We start from the raw sequence: 23,888 nt of genomic DNA on the forward strand, positions 1-23,888 counted from the left end.
TTATATTTTCTGTCACTGTCTGTGACTTTCCAACATTGAAATATCCTTATTCAAGTGAAGTGCACATCAGGTCTTTTTGCTTTTTCCAAGTATTTGAACAGGATTTACTAGTGGTGATGATTGTGTATGTTTGTCTCTGTTTACATACATCACTATGATTTGTCTGTGCACCAAATGCTACCCAGATGTTAAGACAGAAGAGAAGAGAAAGACACTGGGGGGGGAAACCCCAGTACCAACAGCAAGGCAAGGCCGGGGTTACACCTTATCAAGAGGGCAAATTCAGCCTTGGTAATAGTTGGCTGAGAAAAGGAAGATGGGGCATATCACAGTGTTTTGGTAAGTGGATCGGAGTCTGCTTGTGTTTTAATAGTCTTATCACATTGCCACAAATATTTGATTCTATAGCTGTTGTTCAGTTCTGCTTTTCCACTAAGATTGATGAGACCGTTTGCGTGCAAGAACTTAGTTGTTTGGTATTAGTTGTTTGCATTGCTCTGTATGTGCTTCAGTCAGCCAAGCACTCGGGCATTCTGCTAGCTTTCAGCACTTGAGTGTTTCCCTGGGAGTAACCAAGTCTTCTGATGCGCTTAAAGTTAGGCAATCACAGAATTGCTACTTTTTTTCCTGCATCTGTGTTCCAAGAAACCAGTTCTCAAATTGAGTAGAGTAAGTCTAGGATCCTAGCTGGTAAATAATTTGTTTCATTCGCTATAGCTCACAAGCGCATTTCGGATTTTCGGTTTTAAGAGTGAGAAAAAAACCCAAGACTTTCCTCATCTTTTATGTTAAAAGGAAGTGTTCCTAAGAGTCTGACACTTTATTCCTTGTTAATAGCAATCACTGGAAGGAATAAAACCTCCTAAGGAAGACCCTACTATTAGGGTTCTGTTAAAAAGGAAGAACATCCCAAATGACAGAACTAAGAGAAAATAGTGTCTTTCCCATATAGATTTTTCATAACAGATTAATAATTTTATATTAGAGAAACCAGTTGTGTTACTTCTGTTACATTTTTTTGAGCTTCAAACAGCTGAGTGGAAAGATAATAATCTTCTATTAATTCTATAATTCTTCCATAAGCTGCAGCTTCTTTCCTGGATGTTTACTTTCATTCCATGCACACACAACTTTTCTCAAGGTGCACAAATGCACTGCATTGCTGACTGTGCATGTTCTGATTTTTGAGGGGAGGATAAGGGAGGAGTTAGGAACAAAGATATGGATTTTATATACTAGTATAATTTATAAAGGTAAATTTAAGCTTCATTCTTTTCTACTGTGTAAAAACTTAAATATTTAACATACTGTGAAATTTCTCTTCTAACCACTTTTCTTGCTTCACAAAAAAAGTAGTTACCAGGGAAAATGGTTTTGCAGAAGTCCAGGAATTTAGCTAGACACCTTCCTGAAATGTCAGTCTGCCCATTTCATTTCCAAGCATGTACCTGACTTATATGGTGTGCTTTATCTGTGCTTCATCTGTGCTTTCATCTCTTGACAGTGACAGTCCAGTACCTTCTACACAATGCATTTCAAAGACGAGACTTAGCGCTAGTATAATCATGCCCAGAGGGAACTTCTGATGCAGGGTTGCGTAAGACTAATTTTCTATCCAACCTGCATTTACTTTATGGTAGCATACTGCATCTGTAGTAAGCCATTTCTATTCCTGAAAAGCCCTTTCAAATCTATCCAGAGTTGTCAGTTTAAAAATCATTATTTTTCTCCATATGTTAAGAAAAAATATTATGGGAGAACATAAGAACAAATAGAACTGCAGTGTTCATGCCAAGGTGCATTGGATACTATGCGATATCATAATAATATTAATGGTAGGCAGTGAGAAGGAATATACTGAATTCATGTCTATTAGTGTCTCCAGGCTTTTGCAGTGCATTATTTCTATGTGACCACACGTGCTAATAGAGCCACAGCAGCTACAGAGTATACAGTACAAGGGGAGTGTTTTGTACTGGGTATTATGTGAGATGAGGTCAGTAGCTACGAGTTTCCTTTCAGAGCCTTGATTGAAGAGAAAATGTGTGAAGAGGATGCCTATGCATTGGAAACAGAAGAATGTCTCAGTTTAAAGATGCTAACACGTTCCTCTGTGCTCCGGTGGCCTGGGGCTATTGTGCCCTAGAACAGCTGATGCAGTATCTCAGGACAGGCACACCAGAAGATGGCAAAAGAAGACTCTTTTAAGTAGTGAATGTGCTAAGGCCTCTGCAGAGTGACCCAAACCAGAGAGATTATAAATTACAGATTGGGTACGAGGTGTTCTTTCTGGGAAAGATTTCAATAAATATTTGGTCTTATGAGATATATCCAAAACGCAGAAACGTAATCTTCAGAGTTTCTGTAAAAGCCAGAGGTAAAGACCCTCTATAACAAGTAGATTAGGTTTTGGCAGTGGAAGAAAGGAAGGGCTCTTCTAAAGACACCCTTTCCACCCCACTCCATCCTGTCTTTCTCTTGTACAGTTGCTACCCCATCCTGAAATACAGAGTTGCTCTAGTTTGCTGTCAGCTAAATTTGGTGGGACAGCTTCACCTCCTGTGCTGCCTCCTTTTGATTTCTTTACACTATGGATGAATTTGGCACAGTGAATCACTGAGTAGTAAATTGTACATGAACTGTGCAAGCAAAAAAGTATTTAAAATTACCTAATGTACGTTGAAGTCAGTTGACAAATGTAGCTAGCTCATGCAGATTGTGGGAATTCACACAGCTGGCTCAGCAAAGGAGTTGGCCAAGTTTCCCTACAAAATTAGAGAGAAAACCCATGGCATCACACAGTTCTTCATAAACTTCACTGCAGACAGTTAATGTGCACACAGCTGTGTGTCACCGAGGGGCACTGTCAACTTTGAAATTACATTTCTCTAATTCTGAAAAATGCTTTAAAAATTTACTTTTATTTGGGTTTACCCTAACTTAAAGAAGGTAACAGAAGTGTTCAGTTACGTACCTTTTATTAGTGTGCTGGCCAGACTTTTATCTAGTAATGTAGCTTTTCTCAAAAAAGCTAAAAGTGTATTTCTGATATAAGTAAAATGTATATATATATGTTAAGGACTTTCTAAATAAAAGACTTCCAGTCAAGAAATGTTAAAGCATTCTTCTACAAGTACAAAAAAAGCAAGCTGGCAGTGGCCTTCAGCAGAAGAATACTCACACTGATCTTTATTTTTTGCTTTCAAATCTGTGTGTCCAAAAATGCAGAATGCCTGTAGTGTAATGCAAAATTATGTGTGTGCATTTGCTACAGTGCTGAAAAATGCCCGCACATCAGTAGGAAACAGCAGTGCTGCTCCATTTTTTCCCTGATTCTTGTGACTGCGGATGGTAGGGTTGTGACAAACATTTATATTTTGGCTGTGATGAATGTTACAGTTGCAATTCTCTTTTAATTCATATGCATTTTTCAGTTTGGTCCATGTACAGTGCTTAGGAAATTTCCTGGATTATTAATTTCTGTCTCTGTTTTTTTCAGATGCTGTTACAGGTTCTTATTTTTTAAGTTCTGTGCAAAGAAAGTACACAATTAAATGCAATATGTATTTGTTTGAAAGATATTTTTGATTTCTTAGGAGAAATACTAAAATGTTTATAAGTAATACCAATGCTTTCAGTTCAGTCAATGTATTTGTTATATTCAACAGTCCGGGAGGTTTGTCCAGTGCAGTCCAGATTTGCTTGGTTCAGACTCCTCTGGGTAGGAGTTACGGCAGCAGCAGTGGATGTGATCTCATGCTTTATACGATCAGAGGGAGGGCAGAGAAAGCTAAACCTAGTTCGGAGTTGCCACTAGTGAATAGTGGCCAGTGGGCAGTAAGTGTATGGAACCTGTGTCTCCAGATGCACGCAGTCTGTGTGTCACTCATCGTACTTTGTTGGGGCGCCCGGTTCCCCCAGGGCACCCAGGAAAAGCTGCCTTAGGTGGCTCTTGTCACTTCTGAGGGGATGTGGGGTTTTTTGTTATGAGTGACAGTGCTGGTGCATAGCTTTAAGGCCTTCCATACAGAGCAAATGTTTTTAAAGCCTAAACTTTAGTTGTGATCAGTTTGTTCCAAAGAGTGCTTCTCTCAGATGGCAAACCAGGTTCATTCTGCCCCCACACTCTCCCTACAGTGTGTCTGTTTTAGCCGAGAGCAAAGATGCTAATCACCAAGGCATTTTTTTTTTTGTGAGGAGGAGGCCTATCTTCTAGAGGTAGCACCAACAACAATCACTGCATTAAATGTCTGCTGATTAGACTTCCAGTCATTGCTGGCTTGTGCTGATTCACACCAGCAGACTGAAAATGAAAATATTTGTGCTAGCTTCCAGCCCTTGGAACTGCTCAGACCCATTAATATGACAGTAGCACAGTCTGATTTAAACACTGCAGTGAGGAATTAAAATGGCAGAAAGGAAAATCCTTTTTTATGTTCCCTCAACAGCCCCATGCTAAATCTTCTTTAGGGTTGTGAGACAGTGTTTCTATTTGCTTTGTGCAGATTTGCCTTATTTCAGTGCAAATACCTCTGTGCTCATCTGTCCAAAGGAAGAAAGATTTTTACCATCAGTTGCTGTAAAGGTGTTAAGTGTTCAACCTCCTTGAGTTAGTTGCTCATTGACTCACTTTGTAAATATGGCCTAAGCGTAGAAGAAAATGAGCCAGATTTCTCTATGCTGTCAACAGAGTTGCTGTAGAAAGGGTAGTATCCCGAGTTTTAAAGAAGGCATTGCTTTTCCTCTTGTGTTTCCCAATGAGCGCCTGCCGTGGAACTTGCTGTGGTGGATCCCAGGTCGACTAATATAGATGAATTTAAGGGCTGGTGAATAATTGGTACTTAAGCATGCTGTGCAGCTTCTCAGTGGGGAGTGAGGGAGGTGCTTACAGAGGAGCTGGGATGCTTTTGTCTGAAAGTATTCTGCTCAGGGCCTCCCTGGAGGCTGCAGGATTGCCTTGGTTGTACAGCACCATGTGTACTTACACCTTGCACTTAGATTGTATCACATCATGCTGGTGAATTTGGAGTCATTAAGGGATTTGAGGAGCTGCTGTTGTGCATCTCTTCCTCCACATATAAACCTTGAGCATATAAGTTAGTAAGGAAATTGCTGTGAGCCTTATTCCTATGCTGCATTTGTAAAATGCTTTGGAAGGAAAATGTTCTTTTTGGGTGCACAGACCAGCAACGTTAGCAGTTCTTTGTGTCTATGCAGTCTCATAACTTGTTGTAGAAGGAAGAGCGTGTTACATTTTCTCTTATGGCTAGTGACTCCCCTTCTCAGCCAGGCTTGGCTAATGCTTCACATACGCCGTTTCTGAGTAAGCATTGGCTGGTTCACTTTCCTTCTCATTTGTGGTGGGTTCTGAAAGTACCATATCTCCCACGGCAATGCTTCTCTCTGCAAATCAGGATTAAGTACTCTTATCCAGGTTTGGAGTGCCAAGATAGAGCTCAGCACAGTCATCCCAGGCCAAGTGAGACAATTGGGCTCATGGGGTTTGGCAAAACTATGCATAGGAACAGTACTGAAAAATCCAGTGCTGTTCTGCATTTAGTTAGTGCTGGTATGTTTGGCATAAATTCAGAGTTGGTTGAGATTTAATGTATTTGTATTTGTAATGAAGAAGAGTTACATATATTCATCACAGTAACTTACTTTTTTCTGCACAGTTCTTGGCATGATCACACCTCTCACATAGGCCTGCCAAGCTCTCTATCATTAGTACCATTCTTTAATGGAGAAAGTAGCATTTTGATCTTCTTTGCAAGCCACACAGCTGCAGTGAGACTCTTCATGTCTGTAGTGTCTGTCAAAATCTGACCGTGACATGTTGCTATTGGCAGAAAACATCCCTACCAGTTAGGCTTTTATGTGAATTCAATTTCAATCATTAGTTGTCTGATTTGATTTATTTTATTTTATTTTGTCTTCTGAAAGCAGGGTTAAAAATTAGGAAAGATGCCATTGGATTTTTTTTTTTTAATGGGAATTCACCATTGGTTCATTCTGTGTTCTTTCTTTATCCCTCTATTCTAGCTACTGATGCTACTTATAGGTGTTTTACCTCAGAGGAGGATCACAGAGATATTTTTCTCCGTTATCCTATGGCTTTCAGATTGATGAAATGTTGGTATCTATAGGCATCAAGAGGGACCAGTGTCTCTTATCTTTTCTTAGAAAATAGGAAGCACTTGCATATCAAGGATAGCAAGAAAAGGGAATCTTCTCCCATTACAACTAAAGGGGTCCCACAGTGGATCTTATATCAGTTTGGGTCAGGGGGTGAGGTGTGGAGGGTTGGTAATCTAAATCTCACAAATCTAAACGTGAAATTTTAGGAGGGTGAAGAGACTGATGAACATTTGAACTTGGAATTTGTTTATGGAAGTTTCACTGAGTCAATATAGTGGTTGGAAAGCAATACCTGCTTTTATAATACAGAAGTGTAACTATTTCTAGATCCTCATTATTATTCAGAAGAAATACATAATGCTTAAATGACACAAAAAATGATCGACTAAATAGATAAAAGACTAAATGTTTATCTACCATTACAACAGCATTCATCATCTTTTTTTCCCCCTAATCTATTTTACTAGACTATTTTGAGGATTGTGGTCCTTGGCATATGGGATTACATTGAAAACAAAATAGAGGTAAGCACTCTTACTCTTCATACTCTTTTCTAGGCAAACACAGTAAGAATATTGAGAACTACTTTGGGTGTTTTTGTTATGGACCTGATGCAATACAGTATCTTTTAACTCTGATACACACATTGTTTTCATTATATGCGGGTATACATAGCTGTATGATGCAGTTCCTTTTTCTATAAGAGACTCAGAAGAGTGCAATATTTGGAAATATTTTATTAAGGGAGGGATTGTGGCATTTTTGCTTTGTGTCCATTTTGTTGTTAGAGCTATGCTAGTCTAACTGCTACCCTGAGGTAACAAGCAATACGAGTTAAAATTGTCAAGTGACTTGTGTAACCCTATTCCTGTAATCAAGTTGCAGTTAGAACTGGTTGAAAAATCGTGTGTAGTTTTCTGATAGAAACATCTGGTTTGGTAAACCCCCTAATCTTACTGTGAAATTATTTTTTAATGAAATTGAATTATGATAAACACTGTAATTTGTATCTCAAATTAAAAATGAGGTAGAATGCGCATACTGTTGCAGAGGCAGATAAGGAAATGCATTTGTTATACGTAACACATAATCCCAATCTGATCAGGAAAGTTAAAAGGTCTTTTGTGATACTGTCTGATAAACTAATACTGCACAGAATGCACCAGAAGAAGATAGGGGTTTTCTCAGAGCTTAAGTGAGTCTAGAGGCTTGCACATTTTTGTAATAAAGTTGTAAATCTTTTACCTTGTTTTGCTAAAAAACTGGAGTGAAACTTAAATTATTGTTTCAGAGATTCTTATTATTGAGGCTAAATGCAGCAGTTTCTGATAATTCATTTTGGTAATTTGGAATAGAGTGATATTGCTCACCGCCTGTCAAATGGTGGCAGTAAGAAGTGTTTCTTTTCAATACACTGAATTGTTATGCTCAATTCTGAATGTGTAGTGCTTATAAAATCTATGTCCTACCTCCTTATGCAAATCATTAATCAATGGTTTTTGGCAGCTGAGAAGGATCTCAGAAGGCATGAGAACGTGGTATTCTGCTCTGTCCCGCTAGGCGAGTGTAGGAGAGACGCAACACTATTGCCGGTTTGCTCTGAAATATGTTTACGCATTTCTGTCTAATATTTTTCGCAACTGCCTTTTCTGATCTAATCCCAGTGCAGCCAATGTCATACAAATCATTCAGAGTATTCCCAGTTGTCAAAATCCTTGAAAACCTAGCTGCCCACTAAAGGTGAGAGCAGGGAGTCTCTCTGTCTTGACGCACAGCTGTTGCCACACACATTGTGTAGTCAGGACGTGGCCAAGAGCCATCAAGTCTCTTTGCTCCATCTTTTTCTACTTGTTTTCTTGATCTCTTCATTTAGACAGTAAGATCTATGGGCAGGGACTGTATCCTTTTCCGGGATATCATTATGCCAAGTAACAGGTAATAAATACCAGTGATAATAAAACTCTTTAGCTGTAATGGCATTTAGGCTATCACTTCTGCTTGGGGATTTTGGCCAGTATTTCTAAATACCTTTCTCTCTCGCTGTCCTCCCATCACAGTTTATCTCTTCACACCTCATAAAATGCACTAAGGAATTCTGTTGTGCTACCTAAAAAGGATGCAGCTTTTCTGTGGCTTGGCCACCTCTCCTATCCCTTTCAAATACGTACCACAATTGCATTTCTTTTGGACAAAGTGGGACCCTTTCAAGACCCCAAGCAGGAATGGCAGGGTTATGATCTTCAGGAAGGGTCTGAAAAAACTGATTTCTCTCTAGGTGTTTGATGGTGCTGTCATAATCTTGTCCTTGGCACCAATGGTGGCCTCAACAGTGGCTAATGGCCCCAGCAGCCCATGGGATGCTATCAGCCTTATTATCACACTGCGAATATGGAGAGTGAAGAGGATCATTGATGGTGAGTGGTGATTCAGTTTCTGACTCCAAGAAGTACCCGGTAGGTTGGGAAAAAAGTAATTTTTAAAATATGAAAAGGTTGCTTAACACCATCGTTCTCCTTCCTCTTACATTTTAAAAGCACTGAACAGAAGAGAGTTATGACTCCTGTGAAGGAGAGTAGATCTCAACTTCATGTCTGTATCTCCTGTTCCCTAGAAGCCTTTATAATTGATTGGTTCGTTTTTTCTTTTGGGCACCTTCATATCCCTTGTCCTGTAAAGTAAATGCCTTGATCTGCTTTCTGTCTCTTGCCACCAGATGCCATTCCTGATTCTGCAAAATAATTGCTTCCAATCTGCTTTTCTGATATTTGCTGCACCCTCCCCATTTCCATACAGCTAGCTCTGTCTTGGGGTTTTGTTTTCCATGTTCTTGTGCGTAATATAATTTTTATGTCGGATTCCAGGAGCATTTTCTTACCATGGGGTTTCCATGCTGAAGGTGTTCTCTGCAATGCCGGTGTGCTGTACAGCATAATAATGAAGCATGTATCGGTATTGTTTTGCACAGACGTCTGTGGGGAAGCACCAGGGGAGATGATAAAGCCCCAGCAAGTCAAGGTTGAAGAGAGCAGAACCGGTGACTGTGCCTGGAAGCAAGGAGATTAATATAGGCTACTTTGTTCAGCGATTTCAGGCATTTCAGGTTACAGGGAAAAGAAGTGGAAAAGGAATAAATGAAGGGTTGCTCATGTGTCAAGTCGTTATTTTGGGTTTAGATGCCCAGGAAACTCTGTATTCAGAGTTGAAGAAAGGTCATAGCCCTCTGACTGAAGCATACAAGAAAAGGTCAGGATCTTGTGTAGCTTCAGAAAACATCAAGAATTGCAGTATGAATTGAACAGCTTTGTTGATCAATCTCAGTTTGCCACAGTTATGACAGGAGCAAAATTTCCAGAGCCATTCAGAAGGCTTATTGAAAATGGTAGCTTGAAAAGCAGTAGAAGATAAATGCCTTTTTTGTTTTTTAAAATATCCTTCTTAGCCTGCTATTTCCATTAAGGACTTATTTCTTACCACAAAGTCTAGGAATTAAATGCTATGGGGTCTGGAATAGTTCTTTTCCTAAGGGAGCAATGCCGTTTAGGTTTTAGAGGGGATGGGCCTAAATCTAAGCAGAAAATCTTCCTACCCAGCAATTCAGGAAAACTGTGGTAAACACTGGAAAATATCTGTATTAGTGCAGCAGAAGCTAAGAAGAGCATGCAGGATGCATTTCAGCTCAGCCAGGCAAATGGAGGTTTGACCAAACAAGATCTAGATCTGTCTGATGACCTGCATTTCACATAGTAGAAATCCTTCCCCAGAAGAGATCCTCTAATTCTGTTTCTATAACAAATACTCTAGTTCTCTAGATGCGAGTGAAAGGAGTGACGTTCTTTGACCTGTAAAGGTTTTCCCTCTGATATTAAAAAACAAAACAAAACAAACAAAAAAAAAAAAAAAACAACAAACCACCAAATCACGTCTGGGTTACTTTTAGTGCTTATTTATGTTTTACAGCCTATGTCCTTCCAGTGAAAGTGGAGATGGAGATGATGATTCAGCAATATGAGAAGGCAAAGGTTATTCAAGATGAGCAGCTGGAAAGACTAACCCAAATCTGTCAAGAACAAGGGGTAAAGTTCAGTTATGTCTACTTATGCATAGCTTGTCATGGCAAATCAACCAGTTCGTGTATTTTGCTGCAAACTAAGGTTTGAGAAGTATCACTAGGACTCCTGCTGTAAGGTGACAGGTCTTGGTGTTAAGGAAGAATTAGCTGCAGCCAGGATATTGTCAGCATGTTGCTTGTCTCCTTCTGCTCCCTCTCCTGCTGTGCTTGAGTTTTTTAAGGTGAGGAAAACAAATTTGAGGAATAGAAAAAGAATTCTTCCAGTAGGTAATATACTGAATGACTACAGATAGCTTGACGTAATACTAAGAATATGCAAAAGTCATTGCTATTGTTGGAGACTGCAGCTATATTAAGACCATATTACTAGGAAAAGTATACACAGTTGAAAGCTAATGAATCTCCCTGCTTTAAATGCAGAAGACAGCTTCCCTGTAGGTCAGTCAGACTCTTTTGGCAGACGCAAAGTGTTGTAAGGGAAGGTTCTAGTTCCTGGAAGCAAGTCAAGATTTAAGCCTCTTCCCAGACGCCCAAACCTTCAGTGATTCCATCTTGAGGTGAGGGAAGGTGAAGCTTAAAATATCTCAAATTAATATATTTACTTGAAAAAGGTGTAAAACCATTGTTAGGGCAATGAGCCAGGGAGTTTTTGCAGTCTGTCTTATGAAAATGAGTTCTTGAATAACCTGCTTTAAAGCAGAAATCAAGGCAATATGTTGAGGCCAAGGCTAAGCGAGACATTCAGGTGACTGTCAAACCACAACAGAATGATCCCCCAAGTGACTGACTTCTTGAATTAGTTGTTAAGGCTAACTATGAGCTGTCCAAATAAATCCTGGAGATTTCTAGCTTCAACTCCCATTCCCCACTTGTGGTTAGATGCTTTTCAAATACAAAATGAGGAGACCTGTAAATATGAATGGCTCGATCAGTCAGAAAGTTGAAGGGCCTGAGCAGAGAGAAGGAGAGGCAATTTGTCCTAGAACAGACCAACTAGACAAAAGGTGCATAATCTGAAACAGGGATTTAGGTGGCCATCTTTTACCAAGGAACCTAACATGTTTGTGAAACCATTGGTATTTAGATTCCCCAATGGCTCTTTAAATTTAGTTCCAGGTCTCCTGTATCTCACCCAAAGATTCTGCAATGAACTCTTGCTGGCGTTAGGTTGCCTTGTCTGTGTGATCAGTTTGGAAAACTGTTGGCAGCACGTGTCATTTGGTAACACTGTTTTTGAGGGTCTCTCACGTTAGCAATAATAAATTTCTAAACCTTAGGCTTGACTTTTGCCAAAAATTAGTTACTTCCAACTATGTAAGTATCTTCAGTTGTAAAACTGCGGTCCTCTTCATGACAACTTTGCACTACGATATTAAGTGATTCACAGTTCTGTCGTGGTTGTGAAATGAACAGAGAAATGATATATGCACTATTTTACAGGAGGAGGGATTATCCTTTGACTGAACACGCTAGGAAAATCAGCCATTTCTTGAGTCCTGTTGCAGTATTTTGTCTGTCAGACCATGCTATTAGGCTAAAGTTCTTGACAATCATAAATCTGAAAACATTCATTGTTAGGAAATGTATTATGCAGCCAGATAACAATCTCAATGCAATTTTCAGTGTTACTATTTTATAGTCTTTGAGGAAAGGTGGGTTTGTTACCACAAGTGGGCTTCAGGAGCAGTTTTTGCTGCTCTCCATTCTAATCCATGTACTCCTTATCTGCATGCCTGGCTTGCAAAATGTCTGAGCATAGTAGCCCCAGTCTGAGCTTTGATGGTTACAGCATAGCTGTACATCAAGCACAAAGAAATACTGCATTGGTAGATGAGTAAATCTGTGAAAACAGAGGAGGTTCTCTCCTAGCTTTCAAGTGTCATCCACTATGGAAAAATGTGGACTATTGAAAAATGACAGCATGCTAATCCCTCCTATTTTACTGTCCTGACTTCCTGCCAAGCAAATGTCTCAGCTGTATAATATGAGGTAAATGTACTAATTTGCTACAGTTAGCAACATAAGACGTTGACACAAGTACTGCATCCTTCCTTTGTAAATTATTAGCGTCATAATTCAGTCAAGAACAAGTTGTCAGCATTATAACATTCACATTAACATTGTGTACAGTATCTGGTGGGAAAAATGTCTCCTAATTGTATTTAATATCTAAAATTTTGCCAGGTTTCTGCTTTTTCATTTGTTCCTCTTTCCTGACCTTTTTAAAGGATTGCTCATTTCTGGAGTTTAAGTGTGCATGTCTGTGTTTTTGAGTGAAAGTTTCCCCGGAGTAGTCTGGCTGTTCTCAAATCTGGAGCGCTGGTAGGGAGAGATTCCAGTTTGCCTTGCCTGTGGGGTGCCACCTCTGGCACGGGCGAGTGGGTTGGCTGGGAGCTGCCCATAGGAGTCAACCTGTTGCCTCAGAGACATGCTGGGGCACACCAGTGCCAGCCCAGGTAGAAAGAATGGGCAAGCCACTGTGGTTGCCTACATCCCAGCAGTGGATGTAGGTACTGATTCATCCTGAGGCTGCGTCTTTGTGACCACACTGATGATTTACATGTATTTAATAGTTATAGACAGGGCTGAAAACATTCCTGTTAAAAAGATTTCCTAGCACTTCCTTTTCTGAGATCCTGTGTTCAGTTTCTTACTGCTTTCCTGCTTGTCAGGCAATTGGGATTGAAATTCTCAAGGTCTGGCATCTTCCGCAGATTAAATTAGTCTGAAAGCTTGAGACAAAATATTCAGTATTTCTGAAGAGAAGCTGGGGGAAAAAAAAATAGCTGGTGACCAGTTCTCTGAGAAGTCCCGTGCCCTCCTGTTTTGAAGCTGGTACTTAACACTTGACAGGCAAAATTAGAGTTCCTGCTTTAAAAAAATAAAAGCAGGAAAGATGCAACCCTCCCTTCATCTTTTTGAGTTCTGTTTCTTTTGTCAGTTGTATATTTTTTTGGCCGGTGATAGAGTAGGTACTATAAAGTACATTTCCATTCCTGAATGACATTGGAGATGTACTTTTGCAAACATGAAAACTCTTTCCAGATGTTGATTTTTGGCTAGCCATATATCTGAAAACCAGAATATAGTTTCTAAACCATAGTTGCACGGACCACCACTTTGTTCTCTGTAGTACCTCAGTTGAAACTGTTTGAATAGTTTGCTGTTTTATTTACTCTCCATTGGCCAAGAAGGAAGTCATTAAAAGAGATTGGAGCATGAGAGCAGTCAAGGCAGAAAATACTGAAAGGACTAAGATGGCTGTACAGGACTTCACAAAACATGAGAAACATTAACAATCATAGTAACAGGGATTTCTAAAAATGGGTAAAGGTTAAAAGGTAGAAGAATGTCACTGCAATTACTGCTAAAAATATGAACAAGAGTATATTACTGATGGTGTTGTTTTATCAGAATAGCTTAAGTTGCAAAACAAAGTTCCAGAGTTTCATTAGCAATGCAAATTGCAGTCAAGGAAGATTGCTTTTTTCCTCTGGAATCACCTGTAGAGGAATTTCCATTTCTAATAATAGATCTACTTACATGATCTTTTCTGCTTAACTTTCATAAGAGTCATTCAGCTGAGTACAGTCCAGCCAAGACTATGTGTTCAGCCTTATCACAAGAGCTCCTTTTCTGTCAGCTCCTATAGGATTGGGTTTTTTATCATTCTCAAAGCTGCAACAACTATGGAGGCTATAATTTCTTTTTTTATCTTGGAATATAATTTGTACAACAGCTGCTAGTTTAATGACAGGGCTATTTAGCAGGTAAAATTACCTATCGGAGAAATAACTTATGTTATCCTTTTGCAATAATTTTAATTTATTTCTAACTACCAGTCATTTTCTTGGTGAATGGAAGGCAGCCAAGGTCATCCCGTGTTTCATTCTGCCCGTAAATCATTAGTTTGCAACTGTCTCCTGATTTTTATTGTTACCAACAATGGCTAAACTAATGGAAATAAACATTGGATTGTATCCCAGTGGCAGATGGGTTTTAGGGCAGGGCATTCTGTACAGACAGCACTAATAGAATTGAGTAAAATTATTGCTCCTGCATTAGACACAAGTAAGCTTCTGGCTAAAATGTTCATTGATCTCTCTGAAACTGTCAATCATACTCTGTTTCTAGACCATTAAACAGAAGTACTATATGTTTCACTGGTAGGTCCCTTTTTGAGTCTTACATGCATGTTGTAAAATATCAGAGAGGGTGGGTGACACGCTTTATAAAACCAGGCATGTAAACAGAGATGTTATCTAAAGCTCTGTCACTTTACCTGCTTATAAATAATCACCTAATGCATTTTTCGAGTGAGGAAATGCACAGGTGTGCCCCATAGTTCTTTTTAGTTTGTTTCTTGCCAAAATATTGCTGTTTGTGCTACAAGAGGACATGTAACAAATTTTGAAAACACTAAGTTTAAATTTACTGTCAATGAACTTCCTCTTTATGCCTGAAAATCTAGTTACTTGGTCTCAATAGATGGTCTGTATCTCCCTTTTTCTTGACACTAAGTGTGTTTTCACATTAACCATGTCTATTACACCTTTATGGATGTCTTCAGCTCCCTCATGGGACAGTGTAACCAGGCTCTTCTCATAGGTGCACAGCAGCAGTACATAAGCTTGGCATGTGCAAAATTCCTATTAAATATAAGAACAAACATTTCACTAGGAGAAGCCAGATTACCAGGCAGGTTGTGATATATGTAACCTTGAAGATATTCAGAACTTGACAGGACAGTTGCTTTTAGCAACCTGAGCTAAATGGACTTGCTTTAAGTGGGGTGTTGGACTAGATGACCCTCACAAATCCATTTCAGCCTAGATTATGCTGTGATTCTATGAAGTTTTCAAATATATTTTTTCCATTGCGAAGTATGTTAGGAACTTATTGATAAAGGAACCCACCTGAAGGTACCAAAGTATATGTAATTAAAGTTTATGAATATCATAGGTGTCCTGGTAAATTATGTCAGTAGCAGTCTCAAGTGGACCAGTGCTCAGTTTGTAATATCTTGAGTCAGGAGGTGGCTCACCTTGATCACAAGAAGGTATCTTCCGCACAACTGCATTATTTGCCCACTGGGTCTCTATGGGATTTACAGTGTTCTTAACACAGAGCTGATACCTGTAAATCTTAATATTTATATGCTTTTTTTTTTCCCCCTTATGATATGCATAATATGCATCCTTCCTTACCGGCTGAAGGAAGGATGGTCTACCTGAAACTATGAAACAGGGTTTTCTCAGTATAGCTTTCCTGCAGTACTCTCTATTAGAGAGAATCAGGTCTACATTTGGATAGCTACATCAACTCCTACTGCAAATAGAAATTTCATGTGTTTAACTTGGCCCAGAATTTTTACTTAAAAAGACTGTTACATTTTATACCTTTTAATGATTTATTTAACCTGCCCTGGACTGCATGACATGTAGTCAGAGCAATCTCATTAGCTCTTTTACGCATTAGAACTGCCTGAGGTCAGTGTTCAATATGATGTTCAATAGATACGAGCACCTACAACATAATTTGCTCATGTAGTCTCTCATTGAATTACGCCTGTAAGGAACACCCACTTCTCTCTTAGACTTAACCTTTGTTTTTAGTGGGTTGCTTTTAGTGGCTAAAATTGTATTCCAGATTTTACAATGTTGGGAGATTTTTAAAATAATAATTGGTAACAATTAATATTAAACTGATCTCCTGAGTAGATGCATGCCTTTTCTGAGGGGAAAAAAAAAAAATCTTTCTTGTTCAACTTTTCCCAGATGTTTTGTTGAATGTCCTTTCACTTTCTGACATCAATCCTTACGGTAAATGGTGATTTTTCCATCCCACCTAGAATGGTTTTGAACATGCCAGAGACTTAGAGAGTTTGGGTTTGCATTTGTATATTGGGTTGTGTTTTGGCTCTGTCTTATGCTGTGTCCATAACAGAGTTATGGTTCTATATCTCTGTGGAGCATGTTGTATGGATCACTTTACATCAGTAACAGTGAAGGTGGGAGTGAGACAAACACCATTATTACAATGAATACCCTCTTCTCTGTCAATCAAAAAAATTACAGTTAGGCAGCAGTATTTAATTCTAGCTCTCCACTGTTGTAATGACTGCATAGACTTCAGAACAAGCATGAATGGCGCCTGGAAGCTGACCATCTGAGCTAATGGAGAAGTGGAAGGGAAGAGCCTCTGTTAACCAGCTGCAGCTGCATGGTTTTGTAGGCAACATCAGTTTCTGCTGTTACCTTTCCGAACACCTCTGTGTGCTATTATTCACCTTGCACATGATGTTGAAGTCCATAGCACTGTGCTGCTTTACTGTGCCTAGGAATTCAGTCTGCACATCTGCTCTTGACAGTCTCATGTTCAGTTTGGATTTTAGACCAGATGAGCAATCTCAGTGTTAAGAGCTGAAAATAAGACAAGTATGTGGATTGTGTTTGTAGCTAGCAATAAAAGAGGGTTCACATATCACTTTAAAACTTGCAAGTCGCGCATACGCTTCTCATCCTCAGGCAGCGGATGAGGCAAGCATTGCGTGCGCCAAAGCATCAGGTCTAGGTTTCAGTTTCTGCTAGAATGGGACATTTGTGCGGTGGGCTTAGGCAGGTGCTTCCTCCGGAGCTGCGGGCACAAGGCTGTATTTCTGCCTTTCAAACATAAGATGGCAGCAAAACCCCTTCTGTTTTTGCCATTGCCAGCAGCACTAGCTGTTCACCTGAATAACCGTGGTAGTAATTTTCTCTATGGAATCGCGTTTCTCATGCTGTCTCTGTGGCTGGGATTCAACCAAGGTAGTAATTTTCCCCATATAAATAGAAAATAAAGGATTGTTTGGACAAAAGGTAGTTGTCCAGCATGGTGATACCAGTGATGGTTGCCGACTGCTACCTTGGTCCAGCATGCTAGGCTGAGTAGTTCATAGCTTGTTGGCAGAGTCATATTAAACAATAAAATTTATGAGCTCATCTATTAAAAAACTGGATGGTGACTGGGTGTAGAAATTTTAAAGATTGATGATAATCTGTGGATACTTGGAAATTCTTGCTTAATCAATTGGGACATGTAAGCAAGCATCAGAAAGTCTGGTCTCTTCCCCCATTTTTGCTGTAGGTTCACTGTAGCAGGAGAGATCGCCTCATGTGCTTCCTTTTTCACATTTGCAAAACGCAGTGATTCCCCTCAAGCTTTTAATTGTTATGAGGTTCAGCCAATCTTTGGAAATGGTTAAGCTAGTTAAATTGGGTGTGATGCAGAAATACAACTGTTGAGCTGACTTTTAGGTAGTTTTATTTATTTGTGTTACAAAATACTTGCCAGATTTTTTCACTTCCAGGAAAAAAGAAATTACATCCTGCCTCTAGGCCAGAATTAATCATTTTAGTGGCAATATTTCTTTTTATGACACACAGGAATGTTTTTGAAGGATGAAATGTGAAATGTAGAAAACCAGCAATGATGCCTAATTCTTACTGCCTTTTAGTTTCAGCTAGACAAATAGATATGGTTAGGCAATAATTTAAAAAAAAAAAAAATCACCAGATTTGTTTTTTGCCCATCATGTTTGAGTTCATTTCTTCCTTTAAACCGAGGAAGTGTCTGGAAGAGCATCTTTCTCCCTTTAAAGGTGAATGTAAGATGTTTTGGGGGGTTTTTTGAGGGTTTTGGGGTTTTTGTTTGTTTTGGGTTTGGTTTGTGTGTTTTGTTTTGTTTTGTGTTCCCCACTCAGGGATAAAACCTGAAATTCTCTGTGTAGTAAAGTTGAACTCCAGACAGTCCTTTTGTGTCTTAATGGCACGTTGTTACTGGCACCTCTGGTATGGCATGGGCACCTTAAGCCTCAGGAAGCTTATGGCAGGCTGGGAAAAGTGTTAGCACTACTGGTTTGCTACTTCCTAGCTGATAGGTTAACACAAAAACCACCATCGGGGATCTGCCGTGGAGGTTTCGCTGAAGGAATCAAGGAGTAGGGCTGTATTTTGACATTTGCTGATAATACCTGACTCCTCTGAGTGCCACTGCCAGAGGACCTTCAGTTAAGAGCAATGAGCATTTTGTGCAGCTGCCAGACTTCTGTCCACTGATTTCAAGTCAGAGAAAAAGCTGTGTGCTTTGTTAGATCCTTATGTTAGGTGGTTTGAATGCGTCCTGGAAAGCTCAAACCACCCTTTCGCTTTCTAGATTTGAGTCTTGCAGTGGGCCTTCCGGTTATTGTAGTTCCTTCCCTTATGTTCTAGAAAGCTGATAGTCTCCAGATGTGGCAAACTGGAATCCCTTTTTCTTTCCTCTATTTCTTTCTAAAATCTGCAGAAACTCTGATTTGTTTCCCCTCCAGTTGCTTACACAGCTTGGAGGAACTGCTGGTGCTCTGCAGCGTGCCTGGGGTTTGCGCCGTGTCCAATGTGGACCGCGGTGAAACAAAGTAGGTCTGCTGATGGATTCCCAAATCTGACAGCAAAGTAGATTTGAGTCAGCATCTCGGAGGCAAGAGCCAGACCAGATTCATTTAGCCTACATGCTGTTGCGCACCAGTTTTCAAGCATCGAGGTGTTAATTCCATCTCTGTTGTAAATGCAGAGTGACAGGTGCAGTGTGGCTCGCTCTAGCATCGTGCTTTCGGATGGCTTTCAGGCCCTGAACTACGGGAGGCCCAGCAATGCTAAATTTTAAATGCCTTTGCCTATTACTCGCCTCATTTGCTCTTCCCTCTCAGACTCTATAATTAGACGTGGCTTGGTCACTGCAGTACTACTGATCTTAAAAGTAGCTCAAAAAAGAGAAACTCTGCTGTGCAGCCCCATAACTGTGCTGGATGGCAGAGGGGAAGGACAGTGGGATTTTGTAGCACTTACATAAGCATTTATAAGGTCTCTGCAGCCTCTCCAGAAAAATTATTTTCTTCCTTGCATTGTGAAAGACCTGTGGCTGTCAGATACAAGAGAAATGTGATGTTTCTATCAGTCAGATGGTACCTGGTAGCTTCTGTCTTTTTGTCAAGTGTCTGCTTTACAACACCAGTCATGAGACAAATCCCCTCCTGATTGCAGAAAGCCATTAACTACCGTAGCTCATAAATTTGAGGGAAGTGGCCAGAAAAGTGGCAACCGTCTCCGGGGTGTTCTGCCCACTGTTGCGTACAGAAGATTTCAAGCTGGAAGAGGACTGTGGTGTCCCTCCTCCTTTCCCAGTTAGCGAAGGAGCACTGTTTTGGGTACTGCTTGGAGAATCTCCCTCCACAGAAATCCTCATTACAAAATCTGTCAGGTTAGAGACATTTGTCATCAATCTAAATCCCTAAATGACTGTTAGTAGTGGTCTTTTATAAACATTTCATTCGATTTGGCGATTAGATCTGTTCAAATATCTGCAGGATGCAAATATAGACAAAAAATAGAAGACCAGTGTGATACAGTCATTATTTTTAGATTATGTGAACAATGGTCCAGCTCACATGGACTCTGGGAGAGCATCAGGGGCTTAGTCTCACATCCCAGCTCAACCACACTGTATTTGCTGTCACCAGTCTGTAGCGGTTTAGTGATTAAAACGAGTAAGAGGTACCCAACGGTAGAGTATAGACCTCTGGCCATGCTTACATGCCATCAGTATGTGGTGTTGTTTTTCCTTCTAGTTTGAAATCAGACAGCTGAGAGCCCACCTTGCTCAGCAAGATTTGGACCTGGCTGCAGAGAGAGAGGCTGCACTGCAGGTCCCACATGTACTGAACAAACAGAGCAGCAATCGGTACAAGGTGGTGTCGACGGAAGATTCGGATGACGAAGCCACCGAGAACATCACTGAGTTGCGACCTTCACGAGGTGAGTGCTGCCTGTGTGGTGTTACCCACTGGCACAGCTGATCCCTTACATGGAGTTACTGAGCCCACTCAATACCTTTACCAGTGAATTGTTTACTTTCCCTGGAGGCTGCATTTTCCCATTTTTGCAAACAGACTGCATCTGTTTTGAAGTGGCAGAAGCTGTTTGTTGTATTTGCAAACAAATTCTGAATGGAGCCAATGAAATGACTATAATGTACCTTCCCCATGTCCTCATGATTATATCCATCAAACACTAAAGAAGCAGCAGCCAGATCAGAATTGGCAAAAGGATAATCGCTCAGGTAAAAGCAGGGAAATTGAGAAGAGCATTTCAAAACAGCATTAGTCTTTGGCCACTTGCATTTCTGTGGTTTAGAGAGCACCCATGCATCAGCTGTGAAGCCTGCTTTGCCTAGAGGCTGTGTTCTCGCCAGTTTGCTTAAAACTGGCAATGCTGGACGGCCCTGCTGTGCTTGGACAGGGCAGCTCTGGTGCCAGAAAAGGGGTGATGCACTGTGCAGGCAGCTTCTGCTTGGATGTCCAAGTGCCACGTGTCTATGGTGAAGAGCAGTCTGTCACCTGTGAGCTGTCTGTTGGGCAGGTCTGTAGATCAGGGGAATATCAACAGTTATATTTACTTGCATCCATATTTGTCACACAAGTGCTAGACCAGAAGTATTTTTGGAAAAGGCATAGATCTCTTTCCTGCGATCCCCTGACCCCTACAATGGAGTGCAGAATGTCCTGATCTCAGACAACACTTTCTACCTTGGTGATATGTTAGTCTTCCTTGGACATCTTAGCTTGTTTATTTTAGTAGATGAGCAATATGTGAATATGTTTGAATTAGAGGTTTGCATGGTATCTTTATGTTGGTCAAAATCCTTGAAATTCAAGGCACGTAAGTACTTTAATCAATAGGTTTAAAAGAAAAAGCCCACCAGACATTTTCAAATGATAATCTTTTCCATTCTCTACACAGTAATGGAAGTATGTAGAAATTGTTTTTGTTTTTTCCTCTTTATAATATCTAAGTGCTAGCCACAGTTCAGCCATTAATTATTCCTGATTTGAAATGCTGTTTAAAAGCAGACAGTTGAGCAGACTGCCCTCTAAAATGTATTTCCCCCTTTTTTGTAGTATTTTAGAGGTTTCCCTAGTGGATATATTATAATTTATGCATGTGTTCCTTGAGGGTTACATTTGGAACTGAAGAGTCTTGAGCACATTATAGGGAGGCTTGCTGAAATTTTAGTGCTGTGGAGAGTAATCTAAAAATTCTTCTGTTTGAAGTATTCGTTCCAACATCCAGGTTAACACAATTACTCATTATTTGTGTCTCCCTGTAAAATGCTGGCCACGCATGCATTGAAGTAGACACACGATTTTCAGGATTGATTTCTACATTCAGTTAAGTTACGTGATTAGAGACCTTCATGCTTTTCACAGGAAAAAAAAAAAAAAAAACCAAACATACAGCAAAGAAGAAAACATGCATTACCTCACACATTGGGTAAGGTGCAGTTATGTTATATTTAAACATTCACGCTAAGTATGCAGAATTAATTTCTGATTCCCAGAAGTCATCTAAAAATACCAGAGGAAAAGATTTTTGTGCGTGGTATCATATATTACATACAAAGCCTTTGTAGATGCATTGAGTGCTTGTCTTCAGAAGCTAAATTTGGGTTACTGTATTTTAACAATCGTTCTTTATGTTGAATGAGGCAGGAGTTGGACAGAAGAAAATTTCCTGTGGTCTTATAGCAAGGGACACCCATCTGTGGTACTCTACTGTCACGGTGGACTACCGACGAGGGGCCCAATTAAGATTGAGTGGGAAACCACAAGCCCAGCAATAACGTTCAGTGCTTTAGTTCACAATCCAGGTAACAGTCAGTTGAGGCAGAGGATTTTGCGTGTAATTTCCTGGATTATTTTGCAAAGGAAAGAAGTAGTAAACCACCAAGGCTTTGAATCCTGCACTAGCAATGCTGGCTTAGAAATTACTTCTTTGTGAGCTACAGGACTTCAAAAACTTCTACTAACAGCTTGAGAAGGCCGTTACCCCTGGGGAAGAAAAATCATGAGCCAGCCCTGCCTGGTTCTTCTCCCTGCCTACCTCCACTGGGTCTTTCTTCTCCAGCTCTCCCAGCACCATTTTTCACTCTCAGTAATACGCTGGCTGCTTCTGCAGCAGCTTTCACCGTTATCACTTTGGCATGCCACCAGCATTTTCTTGACCTACCCCACAGCCATTCTGACCAATCCATATATCGGCAGAACCTGCACGTGGTATGTCAGACGGAAGAAGAGCATGTCTTCAGCTGAAGGTGCCTCCGTTTGCACAGTGTGGAAGGGCTGTAGGATCTCCCATCTCCCCACCTGCTCAGGCATGTGAAATACTCCCAAGAGACGGCTCTGCAGAGCACAGACGATTGAGACATTTCCCGTAGGTCATTTCTGTACCCTCCCACTTCTTACATGCTGTGGTTACACTGGCTGTGCTATCTTCAGGGCTTTCCACACCACTTGCTCTGCCTGGAACTGCAAGCCACCAGTGTTTTAACTCCTGACTTTTGGGTCAAGGATTATGTTTTTCAAGTTACCCTCTGTGTCAGTCCACATTAGGAATTGCTTTGCACCCATTTTCTCTAAGCTGTGTTGTTCTTCCTTTGAGATTCCAGAGTGATGAGTGCAGTTAATGATTCCGTGTGCCACATGGCATTTGTGACCTTTGAAAAATATCTGCAGTTGCCTATTACACTGACTAGTTGGAGGAGAAATAAGGGACTGGGTTGCTAATACTGTTAAAAGAAAAGCTACAGTTCAAAGGCACAATTCAGCTGTTAGGCAAAACAGGCGCTGATGTGGTGTTCTCTTATGCTCTGGCAGAACGTTAGCCCTACATAAAACAGCTGAGGGTAAGGTATGGCATGGAACGCATGTGTTTGTGCCAAAGTTAACTTTGTCAGCCATCAAAAAATCACCGTCTTTGGAGAGCCCCGAGTTCTGCCAAGCCAGCAAGCTTGAGTTGGCTAGAGAACATACTGCATGAAAAAATGGGATATTCCATCTCAAGCTAATCTTATTTCCCCCATCTATATTGAACAATGGAAACATTCAGTGCAGAATACTTTACCACGGAGGGGTTATGGAATAAGAAAGCATTGAGACTTTTTACTCATTTCCCTACCTGGGAGTTCTACGGGATAGTGCATAAGTTAAAGCTCCTCAGGGGAAGCTGTAGCTTGTACTCTTGTATTTACACTGGATTCTGTGCAACCATTTACTACAACGTTCAGTAAAGTAACTTGGGTAACCCCAGTGTCACACGGTACACACAGCACCTCAGGGAATTTGTGTAGAGAAACACACTCTGGCCTGCGCTAGGAGAGTACAGTGTGTGCTGGCTGATTTGGTAGCTTTCAGTCCGTGCTTTCACCTAGCTGTCCTTTCTGCAGATCTCTTTCTCTTTGTATCTGAAGTGACTGAGTTGCTGATACAAGACTGGGAGAGGCAAGACCCCTAGGTAGATGGTCAAGGGGCTCTGAAAGTGTCCCGTAACTCCCCAGCTAATATTTCATGCCTCATGCCTCTTCTTGAAGGACCACTTCTTGAGGCCGTACAGCTATAAGCTGTTTGTGGCCTGGCCAGTCCTATGCTAATTCTCTGAATAATGCACTGGTTGCTGCCTCACATGCTTCTGTCCTCTCCAGAGCAGTTCACCAAGAGGCCTCCTAACACAGTAGAAATACCTCTGAGGAAAATGTATGACTATGGGGTATTTTCTAATTAATTTTGCTAAGAAGCAGTACATTTTTCACCTTTAACTTGCTTTGAATGGAG

At 40.5% G+C, this 23,888-nt stretch overlaps 1 protein-coding gene across 3 annotated transcripts in view; it reads left to right on the forward strand.

Annotated features, from left to right (window-relative positions):
- The window catches only part of TMEM266 (transmembrane protein 266), an 88,750-nt gene that overhangs the window by 51,515 nt on the left and 13,347 nt on the right, over positions 1-23,888 (forward strand). For 2 of the 3 annotated variants that reach the window (XM_042803897.1, XM_042803899.1), the window contains exons 7-10: positions 6,606-6,662; positions 8,414-8,552; positions 10,096-10,211; positions 19,851-20,037. In XM_042803897.1, the coding sequence (XP_042659831.1) occupies positions 6,606-6,662; positions 8,414-8,552; positions 10,096-10,211; positions 19,851-20,037 (499 nt within the window). The remainder of the gene's footprint in view (positions 1-6,605; positions 6,663-8,413; positions 8,553-10,095; positions 10,212-19,850; positions 20,038-23,888) is intronic. The other variant, XM_042803900.1, reaches the window with a different exon arrangement.

Source organism: Tyto alba, unplaced genomic scaffold (genome assembly GCF_018691265.1).
Source record: "Tyto alba isolate M040663 unplaced genomic scaffold, T.alba_DEE_v4.0 Super-Scaffold_41, whole genome shotgun sequence".
Taxonomy (NCBI): domain Eukaryota; kingdom Metazoa; phylum Chordata; class Aves; order Strigiformes; family Tytonidae; genus Tyto; species Tyto alba.